At 46.5% G+C, this 23,575-nt stretch overlaps 1 protein-coding gene across 1 annotated transcript in view; it reads left to right on the top strand.

Annotated features, from left to right (window-relative positions):
- SPTBN2 (spectrin beta, non-erythrocytic 2) overlaps nt 1–23,575 on the top strand; it is a 1,201,559-nt gene that overhangs the window by 1,040,236 nt on the left and 137,748 nt on the right. Inside the window, exons 29-30 of the mRNA XM_030217767.1 lie at nt 20,881–21,077; nt 21,813–21,949. Of these exons, the coding sequence (XP_030073627.1) occupies nt 20,881–21,077; nt 21,813–21,949 (334 nt within the window). The remainder of the gene's footprint in view (nt 1–20,880; nt 21,078–21,812; nt 21,950–23,575) is intronic.

The following is a 23,575-nucleotide window of genomic DNA, read 5'->3' on the forward strand; positions in this document are numbered from 1 at the left end:
GTCGCCTTCAGATCCTCAGATACTATCACCCCAAGATCCCTCTCCCTGTCCGTACATATCAGACTCTCACCACCTAACACATACGTCTCTCATGGATTTCTACTCCCTAAGTGCATCACTTTGCAGTTCTTCGCATTGAATTTTAATTGCCAAACTGTAGACCATTCTTCTAGCTTCCACAGATCCTTTTTCATGTTTTCCACTCCCTCCCGGATGTCCACTCTGTTACAAATGTTAGTATCATCCTCAAAAAGGCAAACTTTACCTTATAACCCTTCAGCAATGTCACTCACAAATATATTGAACAGAATTGGCCCCAGCACCGATCCCTGAAGCACTCCACTACTCACCTTTCCCTCATCCGAGCGAATTCCATTAACCACCACCGTCTGGCGTCTGTCCGTTAACAATTATCAGATGTGGCACAAAAGTAAAGAGAGTCAGTGGAGTATCCCGTAGGGAAAACAATGCAAGCAGCACTGCCTATGACCTAGGCAAGTTAAACTCTTCAGGAGTCTGTGGCATACTTCCACAATTTCATTTACTTAGGACCTGTATACTCAAAACAAAATAAACTCTAGGTGCTAGGTAACAAAAATAAACCCCACAAAACATTCATTAACACACTGCTGTAAATTAATTAGAGATCCACCACTTCCCATACTCACTATAACTCTCCTCCATGCCCTACTGAGTCAAGCGTGAAATCAGTGTACTGATGACGTATGCAGAATCAGAGCAAATGGCCACACGCCGCCACACAGTGCAGTACTGCGACGGTATATGCTGCCATTCAGTTAATTGGGCTGAGCATAGGGGTTAAAAAGGTGCATCCTATTTACTTAGTCAGGGAAAAAAATTCAGAACAGAAAGCATAAGCATATGAGCACATCATAGCTTCTTGCCAAATGGGTTGCTCAGATCTGTGAATCAGATCTGTGAATTACGATTAATTGCAGAAATAGACTCGGTGTCTTAGAATATGGAGGTACAAAAAAATGGGTACAAAAAATGAGCAGTCGAAATCCAGGCCAAAGTATCAGCCTGTCTGTCTGACATTGCTGCCTGGATGTCTCAGCGCCATCTGAAACTAAACATGACCAATACTGAGCTTCTTATCTTTCCCCCTAAACCAGATCTGTGAATTACGATTAATTGCAGAAATAGACTCGGTGTCTTAGAATATGGAGGTACAAAAAAATGGGTACAAAAAATGAGCAGTCGAAATCCAGGCCAAAGTATCAGCCTGTCTGTCTGACATTGCTGCCTGGATGTCTCAGCGCCATCTGAAACTAAACATGACCAATACTGAGCTTCTTATCTTTCCCCCTAAACCAACCTCTTCTCCTCCCCCATTCTCTATTTCTGTGGATAACACCTCCATCCTTCCTGTCTCATCAGCTCGTAACCTTGGGGTCATCTTCGCCTCCTCCCTCTCCTTCTCTGCATATAATCAACAGACTGCTAAAATCTGTCGTTTCTTTCTCTATAATATCAGCAAAATTCGCCCTTTCCTTTCTGAGCACACTACCAGAACCCTCATCCACACTCTTATCACCTCTCGCTTAGACTATTGCAACTTGCTTCTCACAGGTCTTCCACTTAGCCATCTCTCTCCTCTTCAATCTGTTCAAAATTCTGCTGCACGACTAATATTCCGCCAGTGTTGTTATGCTCATATTAGCCCTCTCCTCAAGTCACTTCACTGGCTTCCTGCATACAGTTCAAACTCCTCTTATTGACCTGTAAGTGCATTCACTCTGCAGTTCCTCAGTACCTCTCCACTCTCATCTCTCCCTACATTCCTCCCCGGGAACTCCGTTCACTGGGTAAATCTCTCTTATCTGCACCCTTCTCCTCCACTGCTAACTCCAGACTCCGTTCCTTTTATCTTGCTGCACCATATGCCTGGAATAGACTTCCTGAGCCGGTACGTCAAGCTCCATCTCTGGCCATCTTCAAATCTAAGCTAAAAGCCCACCTTTTTGATGCTGCTTTTAACTCCTAACTCTTGTTCACTTGTTCAGAACCCTTATTTTATCATCCTCACTTTAATATTCCCTTATCTCTTGTTTGTCCTATTTACCTGTCTCTTCATGGTCAAGTGTACAGCGTTGCGTACGTCTAGTAGTGCTTTAGAAATGATAAGTAGTGATGCAGGAATTACCACTATTGTTAGCAGAATCTGTGGTACTTCAGGAGTCAAACACCACACACCAGAATGAGAGAGAAGTCTTCTTTATTTGCCAGCAAACAAAGTAGGACATCAGCGCTAGACCTCTCCTTCTCTTCAGCTCTCTGTGTCTTCTCTCTCTGTGTCCTGTGTCTCCTGTCTCGGCTCCTTCTCGTCTAACGTAAGCTGCTTCTGTTCTCATTTATATATGGTCCTAAACCCCTCTAGCCCCCCTTTCTCACCAGATGGTAAGGAATTAGATTGATTACCCTGTCTTGAACTAATTATCTCTACACATTTACTCAAAATATCAGTTACATAGGTTTCAGATATTTCCTAAACTGACCTACGACCTGGGGCCTCTCAAACTAGACAATGTGGCACCAAGGGGCCAGTCCTACACTTAACTATAATCCATCAAGGAAAAGAGTTGACTTTTCCTGACCTCTTTCACCTTTAGCTTCATAGGACTGTGGATAATTCAAACCAGATGACCTCTTAAACTGTAGGAAATCTCACTTGAAAAGTCAGACAAAGATGTAACACTGAATTGAAAAGATATCTTACAGGCAGAAATAGAACTTATTAATTAAACAGAATAAAACATATTTTAAAATAAGCAGAAATCAGAATTCCTTATAAGACAGAATCTAAATTATCACCTATTTCCTTCTCTCTAAACAGCATTCAACCTAATCTTTTAAAACTGCCTGCTTGCTGATCCCCTCGAGACTGTCCAGTATGCCTTGCTAGAATGGCATCCAGATGTGGTAAATTATTATGCCCATGAACTAGCCTTAACAATCCATCACTCAAAAAGGGACAAAGAAAGTTTTATTTCTCACTGACCTTTCTAACCTCTAGTCTAGCAAAAGCTAGACATTTGAGTAATTAAAACCAGATGGCATTCTACCACTTGCAGGACTGAACCAAAGTTAAACAGAATTAACAAATTAATATGATTTCTCTGTCCAGGCTGCCTCATTCCCCCCTTTGAGACTAAAATCAGCTTATGCAGAGATAAGTCTCACAACTCAAACTCTGGGGACTATAGTGATCCCAACTCAGTCTGTGCTAGTCACAGATTACTCTAATATAATGTTCTCAGTCTTTGAGTTCTTATACCAGTTGGGATAGAACCTCAACTGACAAGGATCAAGCTCTCGAATTCCAGGAAAGCCAGAATCAGGGCAAGAAAGAGTCTCAGTATGAAGCCGAATTCCAGCAGCTCCTGCGGTATGCAGTTGACCCTTCTCCTCAGCTAGTAGATTCTCTGGTTCGGGTCAAGCGCAGCTTCAATGGCTCCGCGGGATCACTTTCTGCTCTCCACTGTTTAGGCTCCGTCTGATCCGTGCTGGGCTCAGTCTGGTCAGCAGACTTGATTCGAGACCAATGGACCCATGGAGTTATCCCTGCGACCTTCACAGCTGTAGGGGTAGAAAGCAAAACAGTAAAAGGTCCTTTCCACCGGGGCCCCAAGGGCTGGAGCCTCCAGTCTTTCACCCAAACTCTATCCCCTGGCAGGAAGGAATGTACCTGAGCCTGAAAGGGGACAGGGTTTATTTCTCTCACATAAGACTGAAGCTCAGAAATTATCCGGCCCAAGAGGGCTACCTGCTCCTGCACCTGGGCAGACCCTAAAGTCCCTATGTCTCCCTTAATTCCCTGCAAAATGGCTGGGGGCTTCCCATACACAATTTCAAAGGGAGAGAGGGCCGGCCATTCCTTTAGTTGGGGTGCATCGGAGGCGGAAGAGTGCTAGTGGCAGTGCCTGTGGCCATTTCAGTTGGGTTTCCTGACAAATCTTTGCTAGGCTATTTTTCAAGGTTCTGTTTGCCCGCTCAACCTGCCCTGAACTCTGGGGACGGTAAGCACAATGCAATTTCCAGGTAATGCGCAATGCGCGGGACAGGGCCTGAAGTGTGGCTTCAACAAAGGCGGGACCATTATCTGAGCCTATGGCAAGGGGCAATCCATACCTGGGGATGACATCCCTAAGGAGGGCTCGAGCTACTTCTGTGGCTTTCTCAGTGACTGTAGGGTATGCTTCCACCCACCCAGAGAAAGTGCAGACCATGACCAAGAGGTATCGGAGCCTACCGCTCCTGGGCATTTCTGTGAAGTCTATGACTAGGGACTCAAAGGGTGTTAGTCCTCTGGACTGAACTCCTGGTGGAATACGGGGTCCCTGACGAGCATTATTCTGGGCACAGAGAGTACATCGGGCAGAGGCAGTGGCAACCAGACTATCCAATCCTTCCAGGACCACTACTTGACTGAGTAGGCGGGCTAGTGCTGTTTTCCCTAAGTGTGACAGGTCATGAGCTTGAGACACTACAGGCCAAGCTAGGTGGCGTGGCACCAGAACTCTGGTATCAGGGAGATGTAACCAGCCATCAGGTCTCCTTACTGCCCCTTCTTCTTGAGCCCATTTCTCTTCCGTTTGGGTGTACATAGGTGTCCATTCTTGCAGTCGAATTTGGAACAGGGGGGTCACAGTACCTGCTAGGGGTCCTCGAGCAGCTTCCTTGGCCACCCGATCAGCATGGCGGTTCCCTCGGGCCACTGGAGTATCTGTCCTTTGGTGTCCCCGGCAGTGAATGACAGCTACCTTTTTAGGGGCCCAAACGGCCTCTAGCAACTGAAGTATTTCAGGTCCATACTTAACAGGTTGGCCTGCGGCATTTATGAGTCCCTTTTCCTTATACAAAGCTCCATGAGCGTGTAGAGTTGTGAAGGCATACTTAGAATCAGTATAAATATTGGTCACCAGTCCTGCTGCTAGCTCCAGAGCTCGTATGAGGGCCACAAGTTCTGCTTTCCGGGCTGAAGTTCCTTGGGGCAGGGCCCTTGCTTCTATCACCTTGTCCTCTGTCACCACAGCATAGCCTGCCAATCGCTTGGAGTTCTCCACGTAACTGCTTCCATCTGTGAAATAAATTACATCTGGGTCCCTCCAAGGAACATCTTTGAGATCTGGTCGACTGGAGTACACTTCATCCATGGTTTGGATACAGTCATGATCCGGTGGTCCCTCAGATGCTAGCAAAAGAGTGTCGGGATTGAATGTAGCCACTGTTTCCAGGTGTATCCGTGGATTCTCACACAAGCTGGCTTGGTACTTAACCATGCGGCTATTTGTAAACCAGTGGTTGCCCTTGTACTCCATGAGGGTGAGAACTGTGTGGGGGACTTTGACAACCAGTTCTTGCCCCAAGGTCAACTTGTCAGCTTCCTGGACCAGTAAGGCTGTTGCTGCAATGACCCTCAGGCAGGCTGGCCATCCTTTAGCCACTCCATCCAGCTGTTTAGACAGGTATGCAACAGGCCTCTGCCAGGATCCCATCATCTGGGTCAGCACACCCAGAGCAACCCCCTGTCGCTCGTGGACATACAGTGAGAAAGGTTTCTCCACATCAGGAAGGCCTAACGCAGGGGCTTGGAGTAGGGCTTTCTTTATGGTGATGAAGGATTGTTGAGCAGTAGGTCCCCATTCAAATGGTTCCTTTTCACCCCCCTTTGTGGCCTGGTAAAGGGGTTTCGCCATCAGTGCAAAATTCGGAATCCAAATTCTGCAGAATCCGGCTGCTCCCAGAAATTCCCTAACTTCCCTTCTGGACTTGGGTTGGGGAATTGCAGCAACCGCTTGCTTCCTACTGACATCCAGTCTCCGACTTCCCTGGGAAATGCAGAAGCCCAGATACTTCACTTCTGACTGACAGAGTTGGGCCTTCGAGCGTGAGACCTTATAGCCTGCATCCAGGAGTAACTCCAGCAATTCTCTGGTAGCCTCGAAACACTCTTCCTGGGTCACTGCTGCAATCAGGAGGTCATCTACATACTGGAGTAAAACTCGCCTGGAAGGCTCAGATTTAAAAGTCTTAAGGTCTTGTCCTAGGGCAGTCCCAAAAATGGTGGGGGAGTTCTTGAACCCCTGTGGCAGGCGGGTCCATGTATACTGAAGCTTCCGTCCTGTTACTGGGTTTTCCCATTGAAAGGCGAAAAGCAATTGACTGGCGGGGGCCACCCGGATACAAAAGAAGGCATCTTTTAGGTCCAGTGTCGTGAAATGGTTAGCTCCAGAAGGTATCAATCCAAGCAGGACATATGGATTAGGAACTACAGGGTGTAATGAAATAGTGGATTTGTTGACCACTCGTAAGTCTTGGACTGGCCGGTAGTCCTCAATCCCTGGCTTCTGGACTGGCAACAGTGGCGTATTCCATGGAGACTGGCAAAGTCGAATAATTCCATGGGATAACAGACGATTCAGATGTGCTTGAATCCCTTCCAGAGCCTTTCGGGGAATTGGGTATTGGCGAAGATGGATTGGCCGGGCACTTGGAAGTAAGTCTACATGAACAGGGGGAATATTTCGGGCCAACCCTGGGGGATTATCTTCTGCCCATACCCCATTGACCTGGAAGCTGTCGGCCAGGGGTAGGTCAACTTGGCCATGCGACTGATGCAGCCGCCATTCTTCTTCAAGGGGGCAACAGAAACTCAATATGCCCTTAGGGCTGGATGTCGGGGGCCGAAAGGAGACCGAAGTCTGGCCATCAGAGTCAAAGGAAATTTGGGCCCTAAGCTTGGACAGCAGGTCCCGGCCTAACAAAGGGATTGGACAGTCTGGCATATACAGGAATTCATGAGTGACTGTGTGTGAACCTAATTGGCATCTACGGGTCGTCAGGAAGGGCCTCCGGTCCTGCACCCCCGTGGCTCCCACCACTCGGACAGTTTTTCCAGACACAGGCGCTAATCGCTCCGTCACAACAGTGTTCAGCTCCTGTATCAATCATGAATGGAATTGAGCGGCTCCCTATGGTTAACTTGACCATGGGTTCCTGGGAGCCCAGTTTGTAGGAACCCGGTCTGTCCTATTCATCCCATTCTGCCATCTCGGCTATCCCAATGATGTCAGATTCAGAAGGCTCATACCTTCCCTCTCGAACTCGGCCTCGGCTTCCTCGATCTCCTGGTCCCCTTCTCGGTCCCTGGCACCTCTGGGGGCATTCATCTTTCCAGTGCCCTCTTTCCTTGCAGTAGGCGCACTGCTCCCTCTCCAATTGTGGTCTGGGATTCTCCCCTCGTGGCCGAGATTGATTGAAGGAATCTCGAGGCCGGGCTGGCGGTCCGGGGTCCCACTTTGGCTTCCCATTGGCTGGAGGTCGACCTCGGTTAAGGGTGGAATTAGTAATGGCTGCCACCAAAAGGTCGGCCTTCTTCTGCATCTTTCGGTCAGCCTCTCGGCGCATCTCCTGATCCCTGTTAACGAAAACCTTTGTTGCAATCTCAATTAGCTGGGTGGTATTCATCCCTGCGAATCCCTCCTGACGCTGCAGCTTCTTCCGGATATCTGGCATACTCTGGGCCACCAATGCACTATTCACCATTCTCTGGTTTTCTAGTGCCTCAGGGTCGAATGGGGTGTATGTTCGGTAGGCTTCAATTAGTCGCTCTAAAAAGGCCCCAGGGGATTCAGTTGCCCCTTGGAGAATTTCAGAGACCTTTGCCAGATTAATGGGCCTCTTTATGCCTTTCTTCATACCTTCCAGCAAGTCCCGGCAATAGCCAGACAACAGTTCATAGTGCTGCCCGTTATTTGAATCCCAAGCTGGAGCTGCGCGAGGGAACCGAGCTTTAACCCATTCCTCTGGGTCCTGTGTCCCCTCGGGGACACGCGCTCGCATGATGGCCTCAGCATATTGTAAAATCTTCCGCCTCTCAGTTGTGAAGAGGGTCAGGAGGAGCTGTTGACAATCAGTCCAAGTTGGGTTATGGGTGGCCATAATACTAGCCACTAGGTCCACCACTGCCTGAGGCTCTTCAGTATAAGAGGGGTAATGCGTCTTCCAGTTCAGGGGATCGGTGGTTGTGAAGGGTACATACTGGTAGGCCTGTGCCTGTATAACCTGACCCTGATTATTAGGATCAGGTCGAGTGGTGGTTACCTGACGGAGGGGCAGAGCTCTCAAGGAGGTGGGAATGCAACCTGAGGTAGAGCGAGGAGCTAACCCCTTATCATGCTCAAAGGTGATTGCAGCGGGTCTAACCCATTCAGGGGATGGGGATGGGGTACTCATAGGCTGAGAGGTGATCACAGGTGATTCAGTCTATTGAAAGGGATGCTGGGCCCCTGATGAGTGGGGAGGGGTACTATAGGGAGAGGCTGGGCTGTCAGGAGTTGAAGAGTCAGGGAGTGGGGCCCAAAGCGGGTCATGGGAGGTTAGCAGGGAAGGATGTGGCAGAGAAGGGTAGATGCTGGCTGAAAAGTCCAACCTAGGACGTGGCGGGGTTTGCACAGAAGGGGAGGAACTATCCGGAGAAGCCTGTGCTGGAGAGGCTTGGGCTGGACGCCGTGGATCTCTGGGGGTGGAGCGGAACCTCTACAATGGGCCATAAGGTGGTGGCTCGAGATCTGAGGGGTCATCAGAGAGTATGGGTTTCTCGGACAGGGTAGGGGCGGAAGCCACCGATTGGGTGGTGGGCTTCCTGGGACTCTTTCCCTCCTCCAGTTTAGATTTTCTAATAATCTTTCTTTGAACGTGGCCCAGCATGAACTTTACCGGGGATCCCATATAGGTTTTTAACCAAGAGGGAGGGTCAGTGACAAGGCTGTCCCAGGAATCTATATAGGGGAGCTGTTCAGAATATTCTGGTTCTCCTACAACTATGCTGTAGACCTTCCGGATTACTTCAATATCTAAGCTGCCACCAGGGGGCCACCCCACTCCCATAGATGGCCACTCAACTTCACACAAAGTTCTTAGAGTACTTAAACTTAAAGTCTGTCCATAATCATTAACTAAAAATCCTTTCTTAAAATTCTTAAGCATACAATCTAGGGGAGTACCAGTTTGACTAGACGATGTCCCTCCCATAATGCTTACAGTTACAACACACAGAAAGGAAGGGAAATTTTTTGGAAGTGTGGTAAGGGGTCCACACGTCCCGAGACACAAGGTAGACAAACAACAATCGCTTCCTTCCGTCGCTGGCCAGTTGAACTCGCGTTAACTGGAACCGCAGCTATAAGAAGTCCACACTCATTTAACATTCATACATCACACACACACTGTACAAAAAATCCCACCCAACAATTTCAGATTTTTCAGATACAGATAAGCTCTGACGGTTTCCCTGCTAGTCCCCACAAGACTAGAAGGTACTAAGGCCTTCGCTGAGAGTTGATCAGACTCCCCTTCCCTCAACTTTTGAGGGGCTGGTTACAGTTTCCTAGGATTACAATACAGAATACAGAATACATACCCGGCCAGTGTTCCTCAGTCAGTTCTTTTCTTGGGCCCCAGAAATTGATACAGGGTCCGGGATCCCACTTCTGACACCAAGAATTGATGCAGGAATTACCACTATTGTTAGCAGAATCTGTGGTACTTCAGGAGTCAAACACCACACACCAGAATGAGAGAGAAGTCTTCTTTATTTGCCAGCAAACAAAGTAGGACATCAGCGCTAGACCTCTCCTTCTCTTCAGCTCTCTGTGTCTTCTCTCTCTGTGTCCTGCGTCTCCTGTCTCGGCTCCTTCTCGTCTAACGTAAGCTGCTTCTGTTCTCATTTATATATGGTCCTAAACCCCTCTAGCCCCCCTTTCTCACCAGATGGTAAGGAATTAGATTGATTACCCTGTCTTGAACTAATTATCTCTACACATTTACTCAAAATATCAGTTACATAGGTTTCAGATATTTCCTAAACTGACCTACGACCTGGGGCCTCTCAAACTAGACAATGTGGCACCAAGGGGCCAGTCCTACACTTAACTATAATCCATCAAGGAAAAGAGTTGACTTTTCCTGACCTCTTTCACCTTTAGCTTCATAGGACTGTGGATAATTCAAACCAGATGACCTCTTAAACTGTAGGAAATCTCACTTGAAAAGTCAGACAAAGATGTAACACTGAATTGAAAAGATATCTTACAGGAAGAAATAGAACTTATTAATTAAACAGAATAAAACATATTTTAAAATAAGCAGAAATCAGAATTCCTTATAAGACAGAATCTAAATTATCACCTATTTCCTTCTCTCTAAACAGCATTCAACCTAATCTTTTAAAACTGCCTGCTTGCTGATCCCCTCGAGACTGTCCAGTATGCCTTGCTAGAATGGCATCCAGATGTGGTAAATTATTATGCCCATGAACTAGCCTTAACAATCCATCACTCAAAAAGGGACAAAGAAAGTTTTATTTCTCACTGACCTTTCTAACCTCTAGTCTAGCAAAAGCTAGACATTTGAGTAATTAAAACCAGATGGCATTCTACCACTTGCAGGACTGAACCAAAGTTAAACAGAATTAACAAATTAATATGATTTCTCTGTCCAGGCTGCCTCAGTAGTAATAGTAGTAGTAGCTCTGAATACATTTTATTTTCTAAAATCCAACAATTAAATCATTCCTTCATATATTCTTGCTTTCTCTACAAAGCAACTAACATAGTAACATAGTAGATGACGACAGAAAAAGACCTGCATGGTCCATCCAGTCTGCCCAACAAGATAAACTCATGTGTATACCTTACCTTGATTTGTACTTGCCTTTTTCAGGGCACAGACCGTACAAGTCTGCCCAGCAGTATTTCCCGCCTCCCAACCACCAGTCCCGCCTCCCATCACCGGCTCTGACACGGACCGTATAAGTCTGCCCTCCACTATCCTCGCCTCCCAACCACCAACCTCTCTTCCCCCACCTGCTCCGCCACCCAACTCTTATGTTTTTCTGTCACTAAAGCAGGAAGTAAGTCTTACAGTCCGGAGAGAAAGACTTCCTCAATTTAGCCCTGTGTTAATTTCAGAACTGGGGAAGAAAGCACTGACCAAACCTTTTTATACTAACAAAACAATGCATCTGCACCGGTTAAGGGCTGAATATTGGCACTTAAGTCTTAAGTGCCTACTCCACCCACACTCTGCTCCCGGACTGCTCACACAATAGCCTGTTTCTGTTTTAGTGGTTAGAAGGATTATTCAGCAGCACTATCTGAGTAAATGCTGCTGAATATTTCCTTAGGGCCTGATAAAGAGATATGTAACCAGAGTTCTACTTTCAATACTGGAGTGACATGGTCAAAGTTTTAAGCTTCTGTAATGAGTTTTACTGCAGTATTTTAATTATTTATAAGTACCGGTACCTAACATCAATTGTTCAAACCTAAATGTTTGAAAAATCCTGTCAATGAAGATCTCTGATAGTACTATACTGCACAGGACTATGACAGGGACTTAACAGGGGGAAACAGTGATGTCCATCACAACTAATCTGGTCTCTTCTCTCTTCTATTTTATTGTAACTTCTCAGGTAACATCTTCTCCCCCCCCCCCCCTTTCTCCACTCCTCTCTTCCTTTACTATTTTATCTGTGGTTTGTGTAGCACGCTTTGATCCTAGTGAACTGGGTTCAATTCCCACTGCAGAGTGGAGTAGTGGCCTAGTGGTTAGAGTGGTGGACTTTGGTCCTAGGGAACTGGGTTCGATTCCCACTGCAGGCACAGGCAGCTCCTTGTGACTCTGGGCAAGTCACTTAACCCTCCATTGCCCCAGGTACAAATAAGTACCTAAGCCGCATTGAGCCTGCCATGAGTGGGAAAGCGCGGGGTACAAATAAAAAAAACAAAAACAAAAAAAAACTGCAGTTCCTTGTGACTCTGAGCAAGTCACTTAACCATCCTCTGCCCCAGTTGCAAAATAAGTACCTATATATATTATGTAAACCATTTTGATTGTAAGCACAGAAAGCCAGTATATCAAGTCCCAGCCCCTTTCCTTAGAAACTTGAATTGTCCATTGCCCTGATAATAGTACATAAACAACTGATTACTAAAGCATGTATTAGAATTGTGATAGATTTCCTGTCTAACAAATCCTTCACAGAAGGATCTTTTTAGTAGCATTTCCTCACCAGATTTGAGAGACATGATTGAAAGTTCAAATCTTGATCTAAACTTATTCCAAGAATTTTATTGGAAGAAACTACAGGTATGTTTAATCCAGCTATACAGGGTAACTTTTCCTTTCCTTGAGAAAAAACAATGTAGAATAGCTAGTAGATGGTCATTTTGGGATCAGCGTTCTATAGCAGGTATATATGCAGAAACACCAAGCTGGAGATTTACCACTGCTGTGCTTGAGATGAGTAAGATTGTTCTCGCAGGCTGGGGCCCATGTCTAACATTCTAACATTCCAAAAACTGGCATGTTTTAATCAATAATTAGAAACATTTCCTTTTATTATCTTTGCTGTCTGATCATTTTATTTTCCTAATTGTGTTTGTCCCAGTCTCTAGTTTCTGCTTTCCTCTGGGCATTTCATTTCTTTCCATGACCATCATTCATTTTCCCTCTGCATCCCTATCTCTCCTGTCTAGCATCTCCCTTCTGTGTCGTTGCCTCTATCCTCCTGCCATGTTGAGCATATCTCCTCTCACTGTTCTTATTCGTGCTCTGTTCAGAATCTCCCCTCTGTGTCCATATTTCTCCCCCTCTGTCCAACATCACCCTTCTGTGTCCCTATCCCTCCCCATTTCTTCTCACTCTTCCCTTCCTCCCACATAGCCCTCCCCTACGGGGCTAGTATTTCTTCATCTCCCTCCCTCCTGCCCCCCCCCCCCCAAATGGGTCCAGCATTTCTCCCTCTTCCTCCATCCCTCTGGCTTCTCCTCCTCTCTCCTACTCCTTAACCCCTCCCCTTCCTGCCACAATTAGCAGAACTGAAGACATGCTGCCTCCAGCCAGCACAGGGCCTTCTCTCTCCCTGTCCCGCCTCCTCTGACACAACTTCTTGTTTCTGGCAGGTGGCACCAGGGCCGTGCCTAGGGTCTCTGGCGCCCCCCTGAAGACTATCAGTTGCCCCCCCCCCCTCCCCCCGTGAAAATGATCGCTCACCACTTTCCACACTGACAGGAATTGTCAGCAATATTCTTAGAAACAAATTGCTATACATTGCAAAATAAGATAGCAGATGTAAATTCTCAAAGTGGACATATTCCAAACACTAAAATGAAAATAAAATGATTTTTTTCTACCTTTGTTGTCTGGTGACTTTCTTTTTCTGATCATGCTGGCCCAGTATCTGATTCTGCTGTTATCTGTCCTCTTAACTCTGTTTCCAGAGCTTCCTTTCCATTTATTTCTTTACTTTCCTCCTTTCTTCTTCATTTCTTGCTCTATTATTTATTTTTTTATTTTGTTACATTTTGTACCCCGCGCTTTCCCACTCATGGCAGGCCCAATGCGGTGGGCAATGGAGGGTTAAGTGACTTGCCCAGAGTCACAAGGAGCTGCCTGTGCCGGGAATCGAACTCAGTTCCTCAGTTCCCCAGGACCAAAGTCCACCACCCTAACCACTAGGCCCTGCCCCCTCCATTCATCCCTATCCAGCAATTCCCCTCTCTCCCTGAGCCCTGCAATCCTTATCCATCTATGCCCATCTGTCCCCTGCCCCCTCCATTCATCTCTATCCAGCAATTCCCCTCTCTCCCTGAGCCCTGCAATCCATATCCATCCATGCCCATCTGTCCCCTGCCTCCTCCATTCATCCCTATCCAGCAATTCCCCTCTCTCCCTGAGCCCTGCAATCCATATTCATCCATGCCCATCTGTCCCCTGCCCCCTCCATTCATCTCTATCCAGCAATTCCCCTCTCTCCCTGAGCCCTGCAATCCATATCCATCCATGCCCATCTGTTCCCTGCCCCCTCCATTCATCCCTAACCAGCAATTCCCCTCTCTCCCTGAGCCCTGCAGTCCATATCCATCCATGCCCATCTGTCCCCTGCCCCCCTCCATTCATCTCTATCTAGCAATTCCCCTCTCTCCCATCCATGCTCCTCTCTCCCCTGCCCTCCCGCTCCCATGTCCCAACTGCCCGCCGGCGCCCTCTTCTCCCCCCCCCCCCCCCCCAAGATCTCTTTCCTTTTTTCTTCTTTTAAATTTACCTCCGGCAGCGCAGCATCAGTGAAGGAGGCGGCGCTCCCGACGTCTCTAGCCAGCCTTCCCTTCGCTCAGTGTCCCGCCTTCTTCTGACGTCATTTCCTTGACATCAGAAGAAGGCGGAACACTGAGCAAAGAGAAGGCTGGCTAGAGACGTCGGGAGCGTCGCCTCCTTCACTGACACTGCGCTGCCGGACGGAGGTAAATTTAAAAGGAAAAAAAAGGAAAGGGATCTTGGGGGGGGGGGGAGAAGAGGGCGGGAAGTTGGAACATGGGAGCGGGAGGGCGAGGTAAGCACGGTGCGGTGGCGCCCCCCAGAGGACGGCGCCCCCCTGCCGTGCTTACCTCGCTTACCGGGTCGGCACGGCCCTGGGTGGCACATGACAGAGGGATTGCCCTTCTCCAGCCAGACAATGTGTCCAGCGCTGTCACCCACAAAAGCAAGGTAGATGGGCCACAGTGGGGGAAGGGATAAAGAGAGAGAGATGCCAGACTGAGGAGGCTGGGAACAGAGAGCCAGGAGCCAATGCATGTGAAGAAAGCACTTAGGCATGTGAGTTGGAGAAGGAGCTCAAATGCATGTGACTTGGCATGTCTCTGTATGGATCAGAACATTGAATAGGTAAGCTAGCAGACCAGAATGTAGGACTTCATGAACCAGAATTAATACCTTAAACTTGATTTGATAAGAATCAGGCAAACCAGTTGAGATCTTGAAGAGTAAGTGTAACATGATCATTTTTCTTTTCCACAACATAGTAAACTGGCTGCTTTGTTTTGAACCAAGTAGTCTTTTAAAGTTGCAACTTTTGCTCTGTATCTACTCCATGCCCGTATAGCCAGTTCTAAGCAGGCTCTCTTCAAAGTCATCTTCAGTGAACACTGAAACCATTTCTGCTTTCTCATTGTCACTATTCACATATTACTCTTCGTCTTCTTTAATTTTTTATCTTTATATTTATTAAAAGACATGATATACTGCTTACCTTTCCAGATAATAGCAGTTAACAAAATTTATACTACTAAAATTGAGAAAGAAAGAAACTCCATTAATAAAAAGGAAAGACCTAACTACACTCAACAGAGAATCGTTCAATCGCACCTACATACTACATAGTGCTACTAAATATTAACATTAAAATATCAGTATAAACAGACAAGACCCACCATACTCCGGGCTATAAACCAAAAGCCAATTTGAAGAAAAAAACCTTAAAGTGTTATAATTGTGCCTCTCTATAGGTGCCAGCATTTCAAAATGATTGGTGGTACCATACATAATACAAATTATCTCTCTCCCTGGACACAGTGAAGAAACTTGTTTGATATTTATTTATATTTGGCTCAGCCTTTTTCAGTTATAGATCAAGATGAGTTATATTCAGGTACAGTAGGTATTTCCCTGTTCCTAAAGGGCTTAAAATCTAAGTTTGTATGCGAGACAATAGAAGGTTAAGTGACTTACCCAAGGTCACAAGGAGATGAAGTTGGATTTGAACTGGGTTTTCCTGGTTCATAACCTACTGTTCTAAACAATGAGCTACTCCTCCACTCAGTAGAGAATCCACAAACGTGGAGAACTCAACGAAATCCCACGGATAGTCACAATATAACAAAACAGTGGGTAAAAAACCAGGAGTTCCAGAGTAAAGATGAACCAAACTTTATTAATCAGTATATTGACTCGACACAACGTTGTGTTTCGGCCAAAGGGCCTACATCAGGAGTCTTTAAAAAGACCTTTGTTCTGAAGTGTGAGCCAGATCTCTCGCATGAGCGTCTGGGCTGTGCAGTCTAAGAAACAGGTCTTTTTAAAGACTCCTGATGTAGGCCCTTTGGCCGAAACACAATGTTGTGTCGAGTCAATATACTGATTAATAAAGTTTGGTTCATCTTTACTCTGGAACTCCTGGTTTTTTACCTACTCCTCCACTCAGCACCCAGTGGCACCCACAGAGCCAGGATCTTTGCAGACCTCTTTTCTTTGACATACATGAAAAAAGTTCTTGTCCTGAGGGAGGAAGTATACAATAGTGCTCCTGATGTGTGTGTGTGTTCTGACCCTGTGTGTGGGGAAAACGTGAGATGAGGGGGTCATATCACTGTTTCGGGGGGTGGGTATATGAGGCATATATGTGTCAGACTAATCCTAATACAGTATGGGGCTCATTTTCAAAGCACTTAGACTTACAAAGTTTTATAGGTTACTATTGGGCTCATTTTCAAAACAGAAAAGCATCTAAAAAGTGGTATAAAGCAGCATTTGGACATTTTTCTCACAAAAACGTCCAAATCAGTATTTTAGAAACCTATTTTTAGACATTTTTCTATAAAGTCAGTCATAAGTATGTCCAAATCTCAAGGGGGCATATCAGGGGCGTATTCAGGGCGGGACTTGGGCGTTCCTAAGACTTAGATGTTTTTCAGACATAATGAAACAAAACAAAAACGTCCAGGACTACAACTAAGATGTTTTGAGCTAGACCTGTTTTTATAACGAATAAGGCACAAAAAGGTGCCCTAAATAATCCGATGACCACTGGATGGAATCAGGGGTGACCTCCCCTTATTCCCCCAGTGGTCACTAACCCCCTCCCACCCCCCAAAAAATGTGATGAAAAACATTATTTGCCAGCCTGTTTGCCAACCTCAGTTGTTATACTCAGGTCCATTAGAATAGCATGCAGGTCCCTGGAGTAGTCTAGTAGTGGTGCAGTGTACTGCAGACAGGTGGACCCAGGCTCCTACCTCCCCTTACCTGTTACACCTGTGGAGGAAACTGTGAGCTCTCCAAAACTCACCAGAAACCCACTGTACTCACATATATGTGCCCCCTTCACCCGTAATGGCTATGGTAGTAGTGTACAGTTGGGTGTAGTAGGTTTTGTGGGGCTCAGCAGACAAGGTAAGGGAGCACTGGTGAGATGTGAACCTGGGAGCTTTTTATGAAGTCCACTGCAGTGCCCCCTAGGGTGCCCTATTGCTGTCTTGAGATGTCAGGGGGACCAGTCTACTAAAAATGCTGGCTCCTCCTACATCCCAATGGCTTGATTTTGTGCGTTTTCCACTTGGATGTTTTTTTTTCTCGAAAATGGACCAAAAAAAAACCCCATCCAACTCACAAAACGTCCAAATCACAAAACAGTATTTTCGAAAAAAGTTAGACATTTTTTCTTTTTTGAAAATGACCTTTACTATTTAGATTTTGGACGTTTTTTTTGCAAAACGTCCAAAGTCAGACTTAGACGTCATATCGAAAATACCCCTCCACATAACTTTGTAAGTTTAAGTCAGTGGTTACCAAACCTGGTCCTGGAGACACCCCAGCCAGTCAGGGTTTTGGGATATCCACAATGAATATTCATGAGAAAGATTTGCATGCTGTGGATGCAGTGAATGCAAATATCTCTCATGAATATTCATTGTGGATATCTTGAAAACCTGACTGGCTGAGGTGCCTCCAGGACTAGGTTTGAGAACCACTGGTGTAAGTAATTTGAAAATACGCCTCTATGTGTCTTTGATGTAACACTCTTTCTATTAATGTGTATGCAGTTCTGAGTGTGACATTGTGTTTGTGTAACCCCAATTCTCTTTACCTTTGGTGCATTATTTATATATTTATATTCATTTGATATTCCACCTTTTCCCAGGATGAGGGCACATGGCAGATTACATAAAATATGAAATACATAAGACAGCTAAGCACAAGGTGATGCATGATACAGTGAGAACAATAGGGAATTAAACAGCCTGATAACAAGGGCAAGCAGAACTGTGGCTGAGAACAGCAGCTCTCCTCAGAGTCCAGGGCAGTGGTTCCCAAATTTTTTGGTTCACGGCACCTTTCAGGCTTATTTTCGAAAGAGAAGGGTGCCCATCTTTCGACACAAATCGGGAGATGGGCGTTCTTCTCCCAGGGTTGCCCAAATCGGCATAATCGAAAGCCGATTTAGGGCGTCCTCAACTGCTTTCCATCGCGGGGACGACCAAAGTTCCTGGAGGCTTGTCGGAAGCATAGCAAAGGCGGGACTGGGGCATGCTTAACACATGGGCTTCCTCGGCCGATAATGGAAAAAAGAAGGGCGTACCTGACGAGCACTTGGCCGACTTTACTTGGTCCATTTTTTCTTGTGACAGCTTCAAAAAAGTGCCCGAACTGACCAGATGACCACCGGAGGGAATTGGGGATGACCTCCCCTTACTCCCCCAGTGGTCCTAACCCCCTCCCACCCTAAAAATAAAACTTTAAAAATATTTTTTCCAGCCTCTATGCCAGCCTCAAATGTCATACCCAGCTCCCTGAGAGCAGTATGCAGGTCCCTGGAGCAGTTTTAATGGGTGCAGTGCACTTCAGGCAGGTGGACCCAGGCCTATTCCCCCCCTACCTGTTACACTAGTGGTGGTAAATGTGAGCCCTCCAAAACCCACCAGAAACCCACTGTACTCACATGTATGTGTCCCTCTTCACCCCTTAGGGCTATGGTAGTGTTGTACAGTTGTGGGGAGTCGGTTTTGGGGGGCTCAGCACCCAAGGTAAGGGAGCTATGTACCTGGGAGCAATTTCTGAAGTCCACTGCAGTGCCCCCTAGGGTGCCTGGTTGGCGTCGTGGCATATGAGGGGTCCAGTGCACTACGAATGCTAGCTCCTCCCACGACCAAAGGGCTTGCATTTGGTCATTTCTGAGATGGGCATCCTCAGTTTCCATTATCAGCAAAAACCGGGGACGACCATCTCTAAGGACAACCTTCTCTAAGGTCGACCTAAATGTTGAGATTTGGGCATCCCCGACCGTATTATCGAAACGAAAGATGGATGCCCATCTTGTTTCAATAATACGGGTTTCCCTGCCCCTTCACGGGGACGTCCTGCGAGGACGCCCTCAGGAAAACTTGGGCGCCCCATTCAATTATGCCCTTCTTTGTGTTTGAGCAATTTTTCTCAGGAACACCCTCACCCCGAGCCACATAAGTCTCCCCTCCCCCGGCCACACAGGTCTCCACCTCCCCAGCCACACAATTCTGTACTGCCCCCCAACACGTATTTTTTTCCACTGCTCACCTTCAGCTGGAGCAGTCGGTGGGGGGGTTCCTCTGCAGTCTTTAGCTCCACTTCAGGCTCCCTGCCATGCTGCTACTACTTCTTTCAAGCATGTTTCTCTCCTTCCTCTCCATCCTCTCCATCCACAAATCGAGATTCCTCCTCTCTCGTCTATTTGCAAATGCATCTCCCTCCAGAGGTCCCCGGCAGTGGCAGAATTTTATACAACGCTGTCAGCGATCGTCCTGAAACCTTCCATCTGCCTCATTCCGATCCCTGTGTTGTAACTTCCTGTTGCCGCAGGGGATGAACTCAGCAGAAGGAAGACTTCGGGGCTGGCACCAGCAGCAGTGTGAGAAATACTACTGCTGCTGGGAACCTCTGGAGGGAGATGTGTTTGCAAGCAGACATGGAGGGGAGGGGAGTGTTCAGAGATGGGGGTTTGCCGGACCTGGGGCAGAGGGAGGGAGGCACGTAGGGGATGGGAGAGATAAGCTGGTGAGGCATGTTTTCAGCAGAGAGGAGGTGGTTCAGGTGGCATCAGAAGAGCGGTCAGGATTTGCCACGGCACCCCTGACAGTTTGCTGTGGCGCACCAGGTGCTGCGGTGCACAGTTTGGTAACCGCTGGTCTAGGGGAAAGCCTTTGACCTTTTCTTGCAAAAGGTAAGATAAGTTTCTGTGTGTCTGTCAAGGGATATTTGTGCATCAGTAGCTGTCATGTTATGCTGGCACTAAAAATTCACGGGTTGATATTCAAAGCGATTTAATGGGCTAGAAATGGCTCCTGGCCAGTTAAATCCACTTGTCCAGGGCTTACTGGCCATTTTCATCTCACTAACTGCATAAAATATCCCATTAGCACCTATGTCAAAACTGGCTATTTTGGGGGTGTTCCAGGGTGGAGTCAGCACTTGGCCAGTTAAGTGCTAATATTCAGCACTTAACTGGCCAAGGTAACTGCATAAATAGGACAGCATAAAAGTTATTCTGTGCCCCATAACTGAATATGGCACATAAACCAGTTATGCATTAGCTGTCTCCGCAAACCCAGAAATTCAATGCCAAAGCCCAGAAATGGCCCAGCATTAAATTTCTGGACATAATGCCAGTAGCGGTCAGCAAAATGCTGAGCACTGCCAGCTGAATACTGACCCCTCAGTCTAGTTATTGTACACCCCAGAAATGATTGCACCTCTGCTCTTTAAATGCTCTTATGAGAATTTCTGCCATATAACAAGAACTATATTATATTGTTCTCCTGCTGTACCCTCTCTCTTACCTTCCATCTCTCACCTTCTTTTCTACAACTCATCCCTGCATTTTTGTCCCATCATGCTTGCTAATTTCCCTTTCTCTCAAACCTTTTACATAATCCCTCTTTCTTCTTTCCTACCCTCTCTCACTTTCATGTCATTCCCTACTGCTCTCCTTTATTTTTCCACACCTTTTGTTCTATCTCCCTGTCTCTTTATATACTGTATCCTCTTCCTGTCTCTGTCTCCTCTTCCCTCTTCCTCCTCTCTCATGCATGGTTCTTTTCCCCCTCCTCTCTCTCTTTTTCTTTGTACCCTCTTCCTCCCTAATCCTTTTTCTTTCTATTGTATCATCTTCCCTGTTGTCTATATCCCCTCTCTGTTCTTTCCCATTCTTTCCACATCCTCCCCATTTTTCCCATCACCTTCCTTGTTTCCTTTTTTTTCTACTCTGTGCAGTGCTAGAGGTACTGATGTTTGGTAGAGATGCCAGCATGGCAGAGGCCTGGCTTGCCAGCCAGGAGCCCATTGTTCGTTCAGCCGAGCTTGGCAACAGTGTGGGTGAAGTAGAGAGTTTGATCAAGAGACATGAGGCCTTCCAGAAGTCAGCAGCAGCCTGGGATGAGCGATTTTCTATGCTGGAAAGACTAACAACGGTAAGGGGCTAGAAAGAAGAACCAGAGAGAGGTAAATATAGGTCCATCTGAACTCTGAGGAATAACTTTGCAAATACTCCCCTCCATAGACTTCAATGGCATCACCTTTTAGATATCTCTTTCCTCATCATGTCGCCCCTGCAGTGCAAAGTCCAGATATTTGCTCTCTGGCTTTCTGCTTTATACATTACTGATTTATTATGTTAAGCTTGTTGGGCCCTGCTTTTCACTGAAATACATTGTGGGGATACATAGCTGCAAGTATATGGCTACTTTGGTAGTAGATCTCGTAGCTAATTACAAAAGACAATTTCCTGCTAAGTTTCCTTTTAAAAATTGCCTATAAGGCCCATGAGCTAAAAAGTGCCCTGGACTTTATACCTACAATATGGTCAGGCAAAAAATGTGCAAGAAAATAATGCACATAGATTTGAGAATCAAATGTACATGTGTTATTTCATAAACTCCCCTCAATTAGATTAAGATTGCTTCCTATGAAGGCTGGCATACATTTTTAGAATGGCAGTTGAAGTTACGTTTTAGACAACCCAGGTGAAATGACTTTGAAAATGGGTATCTTTAAGAGTGCCATTATATGATGTATGCTGGTAAAAAAATAGCCCTTCCTGTCAGAGGAATTTGGATTCAGATTAATACAGGACATATATACTAATGGTGTATACATTCTCTTTGCTCGCTAATACTGGTTCATAAAAATTCCTTAACTATTCTTAGCTTGAACAGAATGAAAAACGTCAAAAAGAGGAAGAGGCAGAGAGGAAAATGAGACCCCCAACCCCACCTGAACCAGAACCAGAATCTGTTGTTGTGATACAACCTGAGCAAGCTATCACCAACCAACCACCAGAGAGGTAAGAGGAACAGAAAAACCAGCTATGCCCCTAGACAGGGAAAAGTAAGCTCAGGATATAGTGATTCAAGCAAAACTGTTAGAGAAGGAACAAGCGGACTAGGAACAGAAAACAGGAACCACTCTTAGACAGGAAATAGCAGCTTGGAATCAGTGGCGTAGCTACTTGGGGCCAGAGGGGGCCTGGGCCCCCGTAGATTTCGTCCTAGACCCCCCTCCCAACAACCCTCTCGACCCCCCCCCCCCCCCCGCGAACCCTCCCCCGCCACCACCGCCTACCTTTGCTTTTGCTGGCGGGGGACCCCAATCCCCGCCAGCCGACGTCTTCTTCGTCCTGCAGTCAGTGCAAAAAAGTCTTCGTTCTGTTGCATGCTGATGTCCTGCACGTTGTATGTGCAGGACGTCAGACTCAGAGAACAGAACGAAGCCCAATTCCCAAACAAATCTTCCATCCATTTGGTGAATGGGTCACTAAAGACAGAATACTCCGCCAGTTCCCTTGACAAGGCTGTTAGTCCAGCCAACGCCTTGGTGATGCTTCCATCGGGAGCTGTATTGTTCAGGATGCATGTACAATAAAACTCTCCAAACATCTGCCAGACTCCGCCCCTCTCTGCCAGTAGCATATCCAATGCCCGTCAATTTTTCAATGCCATCATTGAAGTGGCATCAATTTGTTCAGCAATTCCTTTTATGGCATCACGAGTGTAGTTGACAAGTCTCTGTTGATTATAATAGATATAGTTAATCCAGTCTACATTTTTATTAATTGTTACCCACCAGAAGAGGAAGGACTCAAATCCTGGTTCCTTGCCTTGAATTCATTGGGTACCCCTTGAGGCACCCCAATGTCATATACACATGTGGGCAAATGATCCGCCAGGTGTTACTGCCCTCTTCATTCTATGCGGAACTGATAATGGTAGTTCCAGTGTTCCTGTGGGTAACATATAAAAGGCATAACAACTTGTACTAATGCACACTCCCCGTGCCGCACTTTTGGAAGAAGGGGTCTGAGAAGGAGGTCTCCACACACCCACCAAACATCAGCTGTTCCTTGGTCTTGACTCTGGAACTAGTCGAGATGGTATTTAGGGTTCTGTTTTCCCGTCAAGTTGACTCAATGATCGCAATATGAGTCTTGTAGTGGCTTCAGATTTTGTCGCTTTCCTCGTCTTTCTATAGAAAAGCAAGTGTAGTTACCTGGGTATGATGTTACCGTGGGTGGTCTAATTCTTCCTTTAGTGGGGGGAAAAAGGTGTGACATTATAAGGCAGGTTCCACTGGGTTGATAACTGCTGTTATATAGCTGGACCATGCACTGCAATCCCTCAGGATCATCAGGACTCAATCTGAAGGGTATGGTCCCCAAGGAAGGTCTTGCCTTAGCACACGCCACACAGTCAGACTTGTTTATTTTCCCAGTAGTATAGATTACCCATGCCATCCATTCATTTTTTTTCTTTCTGGTAACCTGTTTCAAGTTCCAGTTTTTCTTCCATGGTGTCACGTTTTCCAAAACAGGAACTAGGTTTGTGAGCCCTTGGGCCACTGCCGAGGAGCAGCAGTGGCAGGCTAAACCACCCTACACCAGAGACAGGGCAGAACTCTGACAAACAGTTAGGCT

Source organism: Microcaecilia unicolor, chromosome 11 (genome assembly GCF_901765095.1).
Source record: "Microcaecilia unicolor chromosome 11, aMicUni1.1, whole genome shotgun sequence".
NCBI lineage: Eukaryota > Metazoa > Chordata > Amphibia > Gymnophiona > Siphonopidae > Microcaecilia > Microcaecilia unicolor.